This window comes from Gobius niger, assembly GCF_951799975.1.
Source record: "Gobius niger genome assembly, chromosome: 13".
Taxonomy (NCBI): domain Eukaryota; kingdom Metazoa; phylum Chordata; class Actinopteri; order Gobiiformes; family Gobiidae; genus Gobius; species Gobius niger.
In genome coordinates this window covers 21559317-21573340 of record NC_136864.1, presented here as the reverse complement: position 1 = coordinate 21573340, position 14024 = coordinate 21559317, and the positions used below count along the sequence as shown (strand labels likewise).

General features: G+C 43.5%; 1 protein-coding gene across 4 annotated transcripts in view; it reads right to left on the bottom strand.

The window, feature by feature from the left end:
- Positions 1–435: 435 nt before the first annotated feature.
- The window catches only part of kmt2cb (lysine (K)-specific methyltransferase 2Cb), a 38669-nt gene continuing 25080 nt past the window's right edge, over positions 436–14024 (bottom strand). For all 4 annotated transcript variants that reach the window (XM_079568996.1, XM_079568997.1, XM_079568999.1 and 1 more), the window contains 24 exons: positions 13618–13928; positions 11992–13535; positions 11795–11906; positions 11541–11607; positions 11398–11458; positions 11065–11297; positions 9143–10726; positions 8821–9012; positions 8466–8630; positions 8242–8371; positions 8025–8154; positions 7752–7930; positions 7548–7684; positions 7216–7462; positions 6974–7110; positions 6706–6819; positions 5511–6627; positions 5287–5423; positions 5059–5201; positions 3278–3449; positions 3085–3201; positions 2350–2423; positions 2101–2209; positions 436–2021 (listed from right to left, as the gene is read on the bottom strand). In XM_079568996.1, coding sequence (XP_079425122.1) covers positions 1929–2021; positions 2101–2209; positions 2350–2423; positions 3085–3201; positions 3278–3449; positions 5059–5201; positions 5287–5423; positions 5511–6627; positions 6706–6819; positions 6974–7110; positions 7216–7462; positions 7548–7684; positions 7752–7930; positions 8025–8154; positions 8242–8371; positions 8466–8630; positions 8821–9012; positions 9143–10726; positions 11065–11297; positions 11398–11458; positions 11541–11607; positions 11795–11906; positions 11992–13535; positions 13618–13928 — 7305 coding nt within the window. In that variant the 3' untranslated portion in view covers positions 436–1928. The remainder of the gene's footprint in view (positions 2022–2100; positions 2210–2349; positions 2424–3084; positions 3202–3277; positions 3450–5058; positions 5202–5286; positions 5424–5510; positions 6628–6705; positions 6820–6973; positions 7111–7215; positions 7463–7547; positions 7685–7751; positions 7931–8024; positions 8155–8241; positions 8372–8465; positions 8631–8820; positions 9013–9142; positions 10727–11064; positions 11298–11397; positions 11459–11540; positions 11608–11794; positions 11907–11991; positions 13536–13617; positions 13929–14024) is intronic.

Below are 14024 nucleotides of genomic sequence, written 5' to 3'. Positions count from 1 at the left end.
ACACCAACTTTTTGAGTGAGTGCAGGCTTTTAGCGGCAGTTGTGGTGTATTGGCCTGGGCTCATTCTACACACTAGAACATTGCAAGTGCAGGGGTAGGGGTGGACAATACATAATTTCAACATTTTCAAATTCCGGCTAGTCCCTTTAAAATAACATTGCCTGAAGCCTTGCAGTTGTAGGGTTAGGGTAGCCCATTTATTTTACTGCCCTCTTGTGACTGGATAGAACTTTGGCAGCTGAGCCTGAGTATATCAAGCTCAGCTCTTTTCACACATGGCAATAAAAAAAAAATGTTAAAAAAGCTGCCTTCACCTGTGCCTCACCGGTCAAACATTTCCATCAAACTGAATGTCATTTTAATGAGAATCACGCACAATTGTAACATGTAAAATAGTTTATTTTTGTAAATGTTTCTAAATTCCACAAACTCCAAATCTCATAATCTGTACACTTCAAAAGGCCTTTTTAAAAAGAAAAAAGGGGAAATTATCTACTTTCCACATCCAAGAAAATGTAGCACAAACACTGGCAGGATGATATACTATACAGGAGAAGAAAAATATTCAAGAAACAATTTTGTTACAACCATTCATTGAGAAAATATATACAATTGAGTTTTTGAAAGTTAAAAAAATACATGCCATATACATTACAAGTTCTAAGACTGTCTCCAAAATTTTACAGTCTGTATTGTGCACACAAAAACTCTAAGCATGTGACTTGTGAAGTGTCAGTGTAAGAAATATTTCCGATTACGGAGAATTGCCATCTCTGTTGAAAAGGTACAGCAATCAATGCTCTCCTGTCACACAGCTTTACACCACTATATTACAGTTCAACATTTGCACCTTGATTTAAAAGCAATGCAAAACATGAGCAAGGTGGCGATTCTACTCGAGTTTAAAAAGTTACAAAAAAGTTGCTTTTGGGTTTCAAAACCTAATTCACAGTTTAAAATAAAACCTGATAAACAAATAGTGTGTCTCCTTTTTGATTCAGTAACTTGTTACATAGTCAACAAAAATATTTCTTTTTTGAGTGGTCAAAGTGTGTGTAAGTCACAAAACACTACGCTACAATACTTTACCTTTAATACAACAAAAATACTTTGTGAGTTATTGTGGTTATTTTACAAATTCTGTACAAAATAGTCATAATATATACTCTTAACGGAAATAACGTCCATCTTTAAATAAATTTCAATGACAAACAAAAACAACATTTTAAAAACACCCAAACATCGAGAAGGTTAAGGTAGTATTTGGTCGGTTATTCCTATAGTCTTTTTATGTACATTTATACAAAAGTAACAGCATGTCTTCTTCTATCTTCAAAAACAATATCAATCTAGCCTTCTGTAACTCAATCTCATTACTCTGAGAATAAAACCCATTCACTCAGTAATAAATACAAAACCTCTCAAATTCCACACAAACCACGTGACAGAGAACCATGTAAAAACTGACTCATGGAATCAAGTATTTTAAAAAGTTGTGTGTATGTTTTTTTTCTTTAGTGCAAGTTTAAAATTCCCTTCGCGGTTTTCATTGCTGTACATTCCTCATTCAGTGATGTCTACATTTAGTCATACATTTACATTGACAGTATGGATCAAAGGGCCTGCCCTTAGAATAACGATAAGGCTGCACCCTGCACAGTGCTTTCTCATTCGCTGGTGGATTCTTCACCCCATGTACACGAACAGACAGACAAACATAGAAGCTCGCTCACATATGGCACAAGTCACAACCTGCTACTGTTACCATTCCATTACTCCGCCCCGATTTCCACATATTCAGAACCAGTACTTTAAGACCTCCTCTTACGAATCAGGCCTTCGGCTCATTTTCAATGATAAGTGTGAGGCAGTGAATGCACAACAGCATTCACACATAGGAAAACTAGGCGTAATATTTGTCACTTAGTTCAGTTGATCCATTTTCTGCATTCAGGAGCTCCACAGTGGCAGGCAATTTTATGTGAATCCTCCACCGTGTCCAATTGGTAGTCAAAGCAGAGCTAACAAAGAACAGAAAGAAAAAAAAACATGAGTTACTGTTTTAAAGTCACACATTTCAAGAAAAGGCCGAGTACTCACCTCCTCGCCTTTATTAATTCGACGGACACTGATGATAATTATTTTGAACCCCCTTTCAAAAGTTACCACTTCAGCAACACAGTTGGGTCCACAAGAGTGGTTGATGTATCTGGAAAGAAATGAGTGCAAAACATAAACGATCAAATGCAGGGTTTATTTGATGTTTTTATTGCAAGATTCTTTGACTTAGTAAAATAATGCATATAATTAATGTGTGATTTATAATATTTACATTGAAATAGGACAAACCTTGCAAGTCCTCCAGAGAGAGAGGCATCAACAACATGTTCACTGTCAATGCGAAACATGAAAACTGCTCGGTTCTGAAAAAATATCAATGGAGAGTTTGTTAGCTATGCCAAAAGTGTCCATACTGCATGAAGCTGAACACCTGAACTCAAAGCTGTGCTACCTGAATCAAAACATGAAAGTCAAAGGAAGTCGAGTTAAATCTCTCAGCTGTTGCCGAAACACGTTCCTAACTCTCACAGACCTTTCGCACATCCCCATTGTTCACTTGAGTTAATTAGAAGCTCGTCTAAGCCAGAGTTCATAGCGAGACAGAGTTGAGACTTGAACAAGGCAGACCGCCGAAGCTAACACTGTGTCAATTTAGCCTCTGACTTCCTGGTTCGTGTTGGAGGAAAATGGGCAATATTTTTACACACAACAGCACACACGGTCTGTATTTTGTTGCAAATGTCACGTTTACAAAGCGACCACTTGAAGTTAACTCCACTACAAGAAAATAATTTAATATTAAAGTTTTAAAATTGACCAGCTGTTTTTGAACCAAATGTGGTGGATATTATGTGTGGTGTAAAAAAAATAAAAATAAATAAATAAAATAAAATAAAATAAAATAAAAAGAGTCTTAAGTGGTGGTGTTTTGTGAGCTGCATTTTCAGCCCACAAACCGTATCTGGCTCTCACTAAAATATAATTTGAATAGACCTGGCATGCAGTGTAATAAACGTATCGTACCTGACAACGATAGGTCTTTTCTTTCCTGATGGCGACCTCATTCCGTAACACTGTCCCGGTGTATTCAATCACCATAGTTTGTTTCTCAATGTCTCGAGCAGCAAACAGCCCGAGCCCCTAGAAAAGCATGGATTTATTTTTGTTTACCCATCCAAACTGGAGTCCTATGGGACCAGACGTGTTTTAGACTAACCTGGATGCGGGAGCGAGCCAGGTAGACATTGGCTCTCCATTCGCTCTTCATCCAGCGGTACTGCGAGGACCTCGGGTGAACGACTGGAGGCTTGTTGTGGATAGTGCCCCCTTCCCCCTGGGCAATGTTCTGGTTGGATCTTGTGCTATTACTCGTGGTCTGTGGCTGAGGTCTAGGGGTTAAATAAACATTAGCGTCTAAAATATGTATACAGCAATATCAGGGGTGGCTAACTCAGAGACCGGAATATTTTCAACGTTGATCTCGTGAAGAGCCACAAATGCACCAAACATTCACGAGGTCCGCAAGGGTAGATCAGGCGATCGGCATCACATTATATCTAATCGTAAAACTATCACTCACTCCCACAAAATAATTCCTGTCCCGTGGCAATTCCCGTGCAACGCGCAGAAAAAAATCTTGTCCTGTCCCACTCCTGCATGTTTTGAAGATGCACATTCAGGGTCAGGCCAATAGCTGCCAAACATGGCTCCTGAAATAATTAGGGCTAGCATAGCCAAACTATAAGGCTAACCAGCAGCACAGCACAGTAGCACTGTGGTTAGCGCTTGTACTTCGCAGCTAGAAGGTCCCGGGTTCGATCCCTGAACGGAGGGGGTCCTTCTGTGTGGAGCTTGCATGTTCTCCCCGTGTCTCCGTAGGTTTCCTCCAGGTACTCCTGATTTCCCTTACCACTAAAAACATGTACAATAGGCCCAAATTAATGGTGTGTGTGTGTGTGAGTGGTCGTTGGAGGGGCTGATGGCGCAGATTGGCAGACTCCGTCAGTCAATCCCACGGGCATCTGTGGCTACAATAGTAGCTTACCACCATCAAGTATAGCAGGTATGAATAATGAATACAATGTGGCGCTTTGAGAAACTTCGTAGCACAGGCATGAAAAGTGTAAGCCATATCATTATCATTAAGCAGTATTTAAATAAAGTCGTCAGGCACTTTGAGTTGTATTTCACAGGAGCAGCTGAACATGACACCTCCCCTTTAAGATCACCAGCTGAGGCTCTGTCTTAGTACAGCACACAGCTGTCATTCTGTGACCTACGGGAACCCGACAAATTGTCATCCTCTTATGAGCAACCAAGGTGGAGAATTTTTTTATTTAAATTTAAGAATTGCCCCCTTCTCCGATTCGCCCCTGCCTGCCTCGTCTGGCCTGCCTCGGACGCTCAGTGCCTGCGGCCTGGTCCTGACTGAACTGTGCAGAGACAGCACTCGGCTCAACACAGTGTTTGCAAACTTTAATCGGGAGCCTCTGAGCTTCAGTTTCATGTTGCATTTATAACAATTACAACTGTGGAATGAAGGCAATGATTTTGCGTATTTCCATGCTGTGATCACGCTTCACATCATAGGCTTTGTTAGAGCTCGTCTTGTTGCCTTATTTTGATCTTTTCATGTGAATATGGAGAGAATCTTTATGAAATAAATAGTGATCAGAAACTTGAGAAGCACAGGAGCCGTTTTCCAGCACCACATCTGCCTGACAGTTGTTTAACCTGCGTCTTGGTTTGTTGCACGGGCAGGGGCGCCTCGGGAAGGAGAGAGAAACTGACTCTCGCTTGTATTTTTGAGAGACAGGAAACCAGGTCTGTAGGACTGCGATTGGATTTTTGGGTGAAATTTTGAATGATCATTTTACAGTTTATGGGAAATATTTACCAATTCTGATGCAAAGAGCTACATTATATCAAACATACCTCTGATTAGCCAAATAAGCTGCATGTTTGCCACCCCTGCAGTTTATGATGAACTCACTGTACCTTATCACCACTGATGTGCGGCCAGTGTCTACTTTCGGCAGGGCACGAGCGCTGCCTTCGGGGTTGATCACGAGTGGCAGCTCGATGAGGGGGTTGCGTCCATAACGTAGAGAATATTTTTCACAAGCGTCAACTCCTGGCAGCTACAGAATAGAGAGTATAATGAAGATAAAAAGCATGAGAAAAAAGTTGGATATAATTTGGAGATTTAAATAGGAAAACACAAACCGATTCAGTTATTTTAGTTACTGCAGCGACTGTGAGCCCAAACAGGTCTTCTCCTTTGAGATAAACAGGGAACAGCTTCAGAATTCCAACTTCAGATCTTTTCTCAGCAACAGGGCTCAGCACCTTATCCCACACTCCTAAGACAAAAGTGATACCAATGCAATGTTAGATTAATTGCAATACTAAGGACACCGTAAAAGTACACAGCTAAAGTACAACTGTACCTTTAGGAGTGATGTCAGTGAGGACCAGGTCTTGGTAGCCTTGTTCAATGACTCTAATGGAAAACTCTGGCAGCCCGTCCTGGTCATCAACAGAGCAGACATAGCGACAACGGCGGTTGCCATGTCGCATGCTCCAATAAATGCGGCAAGCCTCATAACCGACTGGAAATATGGCTGTTGGAGAGTGGAAGGCTGCCATTTGTGAAGGTGCGAGCTGGCCTATGGCATGCAGCACGAGACTGCCCACTCGTAAAGTGTAGCCTAACTCTGGATGCTGTACCGCGGCGGCTATCTGACGTAATTCATCTCTTTGAACATAAACGCGGCGAAAAACAGCAAAGCAGCGGAGCTCATGTTCCATGGCCAGTCCAGCTGCGCCCCTTGGCCTGTGGGCATGGCACAGCATAGTTTTGTCCTTGAAGAAAGTGCACTGAGCATGCAGAGCACAGGTGAAATGGTAGACATTGGTGCAGCGTAAACGATGGCAGCCACTAGTTGCTCCTGTTTGCTGGCAATAGGCACAACGCACCGTTTGACCACGACGGAGAGCAAGCTCCACATTTATCAGAGCACCAGCCTGTGTCTCATACACCTCTGTGGACCACAGGGCACAGTTGAGATGCACCCACACGTCGAGGTCAAGGTTAAGAAGTCTTGCAGGACCATCAGTGATCCCATCTCCAAACTGGTGGCAGAAACAGCATTTCCTCTGGTCTCGAAGCGAGGATGGTGGGCGCAAGGACGCCCCCAGTTTCTTCAGGAGCTCATCAATCTTCTCATCCTCTGGGAGCTGGGAGTTTCCTCTGGGAACAACCACCTGAACAGTCCACTTTCTCCAGCGCAGGCCTTTCTGTCTCTTCCCTTGATGCCAGCTGTCATGGGACCGAGCCCTAGCCTTCAGCTTCACGGTCACTTTGATAGCATCAGACTTGTTTTCACATTTGGGCATCTCTCCGGCAGTAGGGAAAGGCGGTGGAGGGGTGGAAGGAGGGGACTGCTTCGGCTGAAGTTGAGCTAAACAGTGAACATCTAATGTTGACATATTGTTATTATACTGATGTTGAGCTTTAGAGAGAATCTCAGACTCCCCAGAAACCGGAAGAAGGCTCACAGGTTCCTACAAAAAACAAACACAGTAGTCAGTACACAGTATAAAGGATAGGATTCTTTGTGCATGACAGATGATTAAAGAAACCTTGACTTCAGAGGCTGGACGAGGCTGCATGGTAGACGCAGAGCAGTAAAGAAGGAAGCAGCTGTGACTGCAGAAAACTAGATTTTCCTCAGATTTCAAACGGCCATGACATTGCTACAAAGAAATCAATTTCAAGATTATTCACTTGTATGAGAAGCTAAACAAAATTAAGTATTCTACTTCAACTGAACAAGAATAATAAGAGTTTAATGTTGAATTAAACTTGAGAGAGAACTGTTTGGCATGCCATTCAAACAGAAAAACACACCTTTATGTGTGCAGGGAGATCTTGGAAAGACTTCTGGACACCATTTCCCAGAACCACCACCTTACAGTGGCAGCACCACAGAGGCTTGGAGCCAGGGCTCCCAGGAATTCTCTGATCAGGCCTCGCCATTGCAGATCCTGAAACATCATAATGAACAATCATAAAATAAAGAAGAAGAACACAAGGACCACAGCTAACACTTTACTCGCTACACTATGGTCAATAATATGCTTATTACACACCAGGGCTGTTGTGGGGGAAGCGGAAATGATGCTGCTGCATCATGCCATGAGGCCTCATCATGGGCCAGCCGTTGTTGGACGGTCCATGGAAGAACATCTGGGCACGTGGATCCATGCCATGAGGGCCCATTCGGGGGCCGCTGAACCCAGGCTGAGGGCCTCTGTCTGGAGTGCTGCTCACCTCATAACTGCTTGGGATCTTCACACAGAGCAGGTCTGAAATAGCTGCAACTACGCCAGTAATGTTCTGAAAATACAAGAAAATTCAAAAAAATAAAACATTTACATTTTAAGTGCCGTTCCTGCAATGATTTAATGTGGCGTGTTCTCACCTCAGCAGCAGCTGGTCTCAGTGTGATAGCTACAGAAACAAGACCTTGTTTTGAGTTGTTGGACAGAGCATCAAGTGGACCATTGAAGAATACCGAGGAAGGTTCAGTCTTTATATCTCGAAGCTTGACTTGTGTTCCTAAAACAATGTTGTTGTTTTTAAAGCAATTGTTGTAATCCAAGTAGTAATTGTTAGTACGTTTTACCTTTGCCTGCAGCAGGAGGAACCATGGGCAGCACTGGAGACAGACAGGGTGACAGAGGTTCCTCTTTCACCAAAGATAAATCAGGGTAACGACTGATCTCCATGCCAACTACACTTTCAGGAGATGAGGATGGTACAAAGCTGTCAGGAGTGTCCCTGTCCTTGCAAGATTCCTGAACTCTATTATTGTGTAAAATGGAAATATGATTAGTATTCACAATTCACACACAGTTAAACATAAATTAAGAAATATCAGAAATATTTGATCTCGGACCTGAGCTCCTCGTGATTGTTGTGAGGCGGTGTAGGAAGAGAAGCAGGAACATCTACTGTTTTGGGTCCCTGCGCAATGGCCCGAGCTAAAAGATCCTCTTGCAGCGCCTTTGGGACCAGGCCTTTAGACACTGTAAACATGCATCATTCCAATATTAAAACAAACGCTCCCCACATGCTTTCAAATGATCTGCGGTAGTTTTGCTCTTGTTTCTCACCTATGGCAGCTGCTTTGCTGGCCAGCTCCTCTGTTGTAGCAAATCCATTGATCATTTTCTGGCGATTCACAGGCGGTGGAGTTGGAGGCAGAGATGCTGGTGGTGTCGGTGGATTGCTAAGATTACTCTGCTTTAAAAGTAAAACATTTTTAAAGTGACTTTTTCAGTTTCATCATGCATATTTATTACATTTCCACAGAGAAAGGAACAGTGTTTTTTTTTACCTTGTATGCCAGTTGGGTGTAATAGTCTGACACACCATCAAGTGAAGCACTGCCAAAGGTTCCAGACAAAAGGGACTCGCCGTTCAGCTGCCCACTGCCGTACGGTGCAAAGTGGGCAAAGTTGACTCCAATAAGTGGCTCCATGAGTGGCAATAGTGACAACTGCTGAAAAACCAAAGCGTATATTGTTGATGTTATAATTTTGTTAAATGGCAAAAATAATAATATTTTTTAATTAATTAAGACCTCACTATAAAACCACAATTAATATATATAGAAAAACAATGAGTTTCATATTACTTCATCAAGTAGTCATGAAAATAGCATTACTATGAAGACAGTGTTGAAACCACACCTGTTTGATCTGGGTCATTACAGCGTCAGGCCCAGAGTGTATCAGCTGTCTCTCATGTGCCTCCTTCTTCCTCCTCTTGTAGCGAGATGCCGGTTTCTCTCCATTTCTAGAACCCCTTTTGTTTCTTCCTTTCTTTTTGTCCTGTTCGGAATTCAAAGGTCCAGGGAAGTCAGGAAGGCCATCAGAATATCCCTGTAAAGCAGTGATGTGACATCAGTTTAAAAATCCACTTCAAGGTGGTCTATCAGACTATTCAACGCTTCCAATGTGAATCACTGTGTGGCACTTGACATGTATAAAGATCAGCAACTCAAACACTCACCCCATTGCTGTCAATGGAGCACTGCCGGAGAAGCTTTTTACAGTCGGCCTCTTCCTCCTCTGAGCGCAGGCTCTCGTCTGACCGCTGATGGGACAGTCCATGAGGAGGTGTGCCCTTGTTCTTTAACAGGTGTTTGAGGAGCTCGTTGCTAGCCTCATTTTTACTTGGACTTTGCCCAGCTGGAAATGGGGATGTACCAATGCTACATTCCTCCTTGACAGCACTCATTACAGGGACCTCTCTTGGACCATGACACTCAGGGGCATCTGGCTGCTCCAGTTTGATGTTGCTGAGGATTCGCTCATGTTCTTGAGCCTGTAATCTTGTTTGTTCTGACTGCAGACCTGGTTGACTTCCAGAAAGCTGCCTTTCGAGCTCAGAGTGACTCGGGGTAGAGGATCTCAATAAGGGCGACCTGGATAAGTCTTGATCCCCAAAAATGTGAGCGTTTCTGGTTGGAGTTGAAGAGGTGTCTGAAACACATGGTGTAAGTGGTGCAGTTAGGTCTGAATGTGGAGTCGATGGAGTCTTCACTGACTCTGCATCTTCATCCTTTTTCTTTTTGCGGCTTCTCTTCTTTTTTCCTTTCTCATCTGGAATGATGTTTGAGTAAAGCTGAATTAGCGACTGTCCTGAGCCTGGAAAGTTGGATGGTAGGGGAGTAGACTCCCCGCTCAGCAGCTGTGCTTCTCCTTGCACTGGAAGCATCATTCTGGGTCCACTAAAGTGATGAGGTCTCATCTGTCCAGAAGCAAAGTTATGGCTTGAAAGAGGAAGATTTTCGGGTCCTGCTCCGCCACCCATATCTGGAGGTATCATTCCATTGCCCATCAAGGCCCTTCTGTCAGTATGCATGAATGTCCCTGGTGGAGAGCCAATGCCATGCCCTTGCTGAGGGGCGAACATTGCCTGCTGCGGGTGTTGTAAAGCGGGCCTCTGTGTTGGCATGAAGTCCTGGGGCAAATCAGAGTTGAAAAAAGGCAACTCGGCCATAGGTGCCATGCTCCCCTCTGGTCCCATCATGCCTTGCTGCTCCATTTCCATGCGGTGTTTAAGTGCTCTCTGGCGCTCTACCTCTTGCATGAGCTGTACCCGTTGTCTCTCCTGCTGCTCCCTCAGCCTCTCCTTCCTCTCCCGTTCCTGGAAGCCCTCACTGAACGGGTTGTTGTCATCAAACTTCACTCCGCCTGGCTGCATGGGTTTTAGTACTCCAGACCCTGGTGGTGCTTGAGGATCTACAGGGTTTTGTGCATGCTGAGAGATAGGTCCCGTTGGCATCTGATGAGGTGGACCAGGGGTTCCCACAGGGACCTGGGGGGGCATGACGGGCGGCATTCCAGGAGCACCCATTGGTATAGGAGCGCCTGGATGCCAGCCGGGTGGTGGTTTGGGCATACGTAAAGGGGCATTCGGCTGGCCTGGGTGCAGTGGCATTTGCATCATAGGGTTCATAGGAGGCTGACCCATCGGGGGAGCACCAGGAGGTCCTGGGCCAGGGTGCATCATGGGAGGCATATTGTTTTGCTGTTGTTTTACTCTATATTCTTCAATTAGTTCTGCATGCTCCTTTTGTTGCTTGCGAATCTTAAAAACAAAAACAGAACATTTATACTTAAACACTAAGTTTATACAGACTTTATATTTATTAGTAAGTAAGTAAGTAACGTTTATTTATATAGGACCTTTCACAGACAAAAGTCACAAATTGCTTCACTAGTATTCAATAGTATTACTGAACAAATGTGCAGCATAACTGAACATGCATGTGCCATTTATTATTGTCTACGTTGTTGCTTGTCTGCAGTGCAGATAGTGATTGTAAAAGAAAGGTGTCTTAGAAAGCACATCTGACATAAATTGAAAGATTTAAACTTTTTTCAGTAGTGAATATTGTGGTGGGGATTGACAGGCCAAGCATTTACCTGCTCCAGCTGTTTCTGCACTACACCCTGCTGCTCTGTGACATGTTTGAGCTGCTCCGCATCTTCCTCTGGGAACTCTCTTCCTGCTTTTTTAGCTGTTCGCTGCTTGGCAGACAGTGCTTTTTTAGACTTTCTGTGAGCTCCAATCTTCTCTTCCAGAAACTTCTGCTGCATTTGAAGTAGTTGCTGTGTCTCCTGGAGCCACTCTTCATATTGAGCCCTCTGAGCATTGTCTGAAAGAAAAAAGGCCTTGTTAGTCATCCATTCTGACAGCATAAAAACAAACACCACATGTCTAAGACTAAGATACACTGGAACCTTCAGGGGACTTACTGACAAAACCCGGTCCAAAGTTGGGGGGATTTGGTCTTGAGACTTGAGTCAAATTTCCATCCTTTAAACACAGTTGAGTGAAAAAACAATAATGAATAAAAATGTAGTATTGTACATTTGCTTTATTTATATACAATATTTACCTGTCCAATTACTTGTGGAGGAAGTGGTGCACTTTCAGGACAAGGTGGAAGAGGACCAGACGGAAATCTGTAGAAATGAAAGTAAAAAGTTAAGTTTACGAAGACAATGCTCAACGTTCTACTGACCATCTAAAGACATTCTGATGTAGAGTTCAAGTCTTACTTTTGTTATTGCACATAACAAGATTAATTGCTCAATTTTAACCATTTTGATGTGTTCACTTCACACGCTACAACAGTGGTAGTACTTTTACCTGCTTAAGACCATTGGGGACATGCCCATGTTGTTTTGAACCATGACCTTGTTGATTCCTTTAAGGGCAACCATCTTTGCTTTCATTATAGGGTCTGTTATGGCGTCAAAATCTGTACAAACAAATATACTAATAAATAGTCCCCAAAAAAATCAAATTATCCAAACAATATTTTGAAATTGCTGGAGACAATTTACCAATGTTTGGAAAAAATGAGTCACTGGAGCGTTGTCGAATCATGGCTTGCATCTGTCTCTGCTGCTGCTGCTCCTGCCTCTCCTGGTCCAGGAGGTCCTGTAGGAGTAGAGGCTGTTCCTCCAGCAGAAGAGGACGATGTTGCTGGTTGAGTTGGCCTAAGCCTTGATTCACACCTATTTGCTGAGCCTGGTTTGCATTACTTTGGTCGATATTGGAGGGTAATCCCAGTTGGGGGTCTGTTACAAAGTCCCCAACTGAAGTCTCTCCAGTGGCAGCATCAGATATCGTTTGATTCATCAGAACTTCAGGAGCATGTTTAATGTCTGTGACTTGGCTTTGCTGAGGTAGAAGACTGCTTTGACTGACGGATTCAACCATTGGATTTAATGAGCGCTCCTCAGGCTGCTGCTTAATGAGTAAGCTAGACAAGACTTGGGAGGAGTCTGGGACTCCTGCCTGCTGATTTAGACTTTGCTGTTCCACAATTTCTGGATTTTTATGACTGTCTTTAATCTCTGTTTTGATTTCCTGTGGTGACACAGAAGTGTCTACATTGCCTTCAGTCGCAGACTCCTCACTTGTACCATTTGGATTGGCTTGAGAAGCCTCTAAGCCTGAGGTTTCACCTCGACTGGAGGTAATAGAGTTCTTATTATTGTCGGCTGTATCTGTATTGTCATCCATTGGATCACTAAGATCCAACTCCTCATTGAACATGTCCTTCTTAATGTCATCTAGTTCAGGGTCGGTGTAAGCAATTATGTCAAATTTACCAGACACTCCAAGGAAATCATCGAGATGTAGATCATTAGTCTCAAGATCCAGATCTTTACCATCTTCTGAATCCAGATTAAGGTTTTCCAAATCAGCATCCACTAAATCCTTCACTTCCACATCTTCAAGGTCTTTGACTGCAGATTCCTCTGCATCCAATTTTTCTTCCACAGCGTCACCCGCGGACAAAGACATGTTGTCTGTATGTCCCGCAAGCTGCACATTAGAAATCATTGTTGCCATGTTCTGAGTATCAGTGGGAGTTGGCTGGCTCATGGACCTCATTAGAGGTGATTGTTTAAGCATGGAGTTTCCAGACATTTGTGTTAGCTGATTCAGATTACCCATGCTTGCCGACAGCTGCATATGGCCAGCTTGGCCTGTCAAAGGATCTACCATCCTGGCTGCCTGATTGAAAGGCATTCTAGACTCAAGTGTCCCTAAAAAGCCTGGCGGTCTTTGTGCATGCAGGCTGGGATCGAGGTTTCCTCCCTGTAGGACACTAGGAGGAAAGGGCATGCGTGGCCTGTTTTCTGCTGCTCTGTGACGAAGTTCAATGAAAGGCTGTCCCATAATGTTGTGCTGTTGTACCGGCATTCCCCGGGGTTGGAAGTGCTGTAAGCCTATGGAGTTATTCCCAATATTTCTAACCATTTCTGCAGACATTGAGCGCCTCATTTGTGGAGGTATATTCTGCATTTGGTTTTGCCCTCTAGGAAAGAACTCCTGAGCCACATGGGGTCCCATGGAACCAGATGGAAAAGCAAACCTGGAAAACAAAAGAGATCCCAATTATATTAGTTTCATTTTTTTAATGGGAAAATATATAATAAATTCCCTTCAGCACAAACCTTGGACCCTGATGTCGAAAACTGGGATCACCAGGATGAGGCCCACGAAGCACTTGCCCATCATTAGAAAATTGGACACGCTGGTCTGTTGGGAACGGTCCGGGAAACCTCATTGGTCTGACAGGAGCTTGACCAGGATATGGTGGGGGAGGTCGATTAAATATTTCCCCTTGCTGGGCATGGCCATCCTGGGGCCAGGATTGCGGTGCCCCCTGTGGCATATTCACAGGGGCCTCTTGAGGGCTTCTCTCTTGACGAATTGCACTCCGCTGCTGTTGTTGCTTGAGAAGAAGTTCTCTTATTCGTTGTCTCTGCAACAAAGACACACAAACACAATCAATATTTATTGTCTAAAAACCTTGACTATTTGTTGATTTTGGAATGCTACTTTATTATTATTTTGTTGT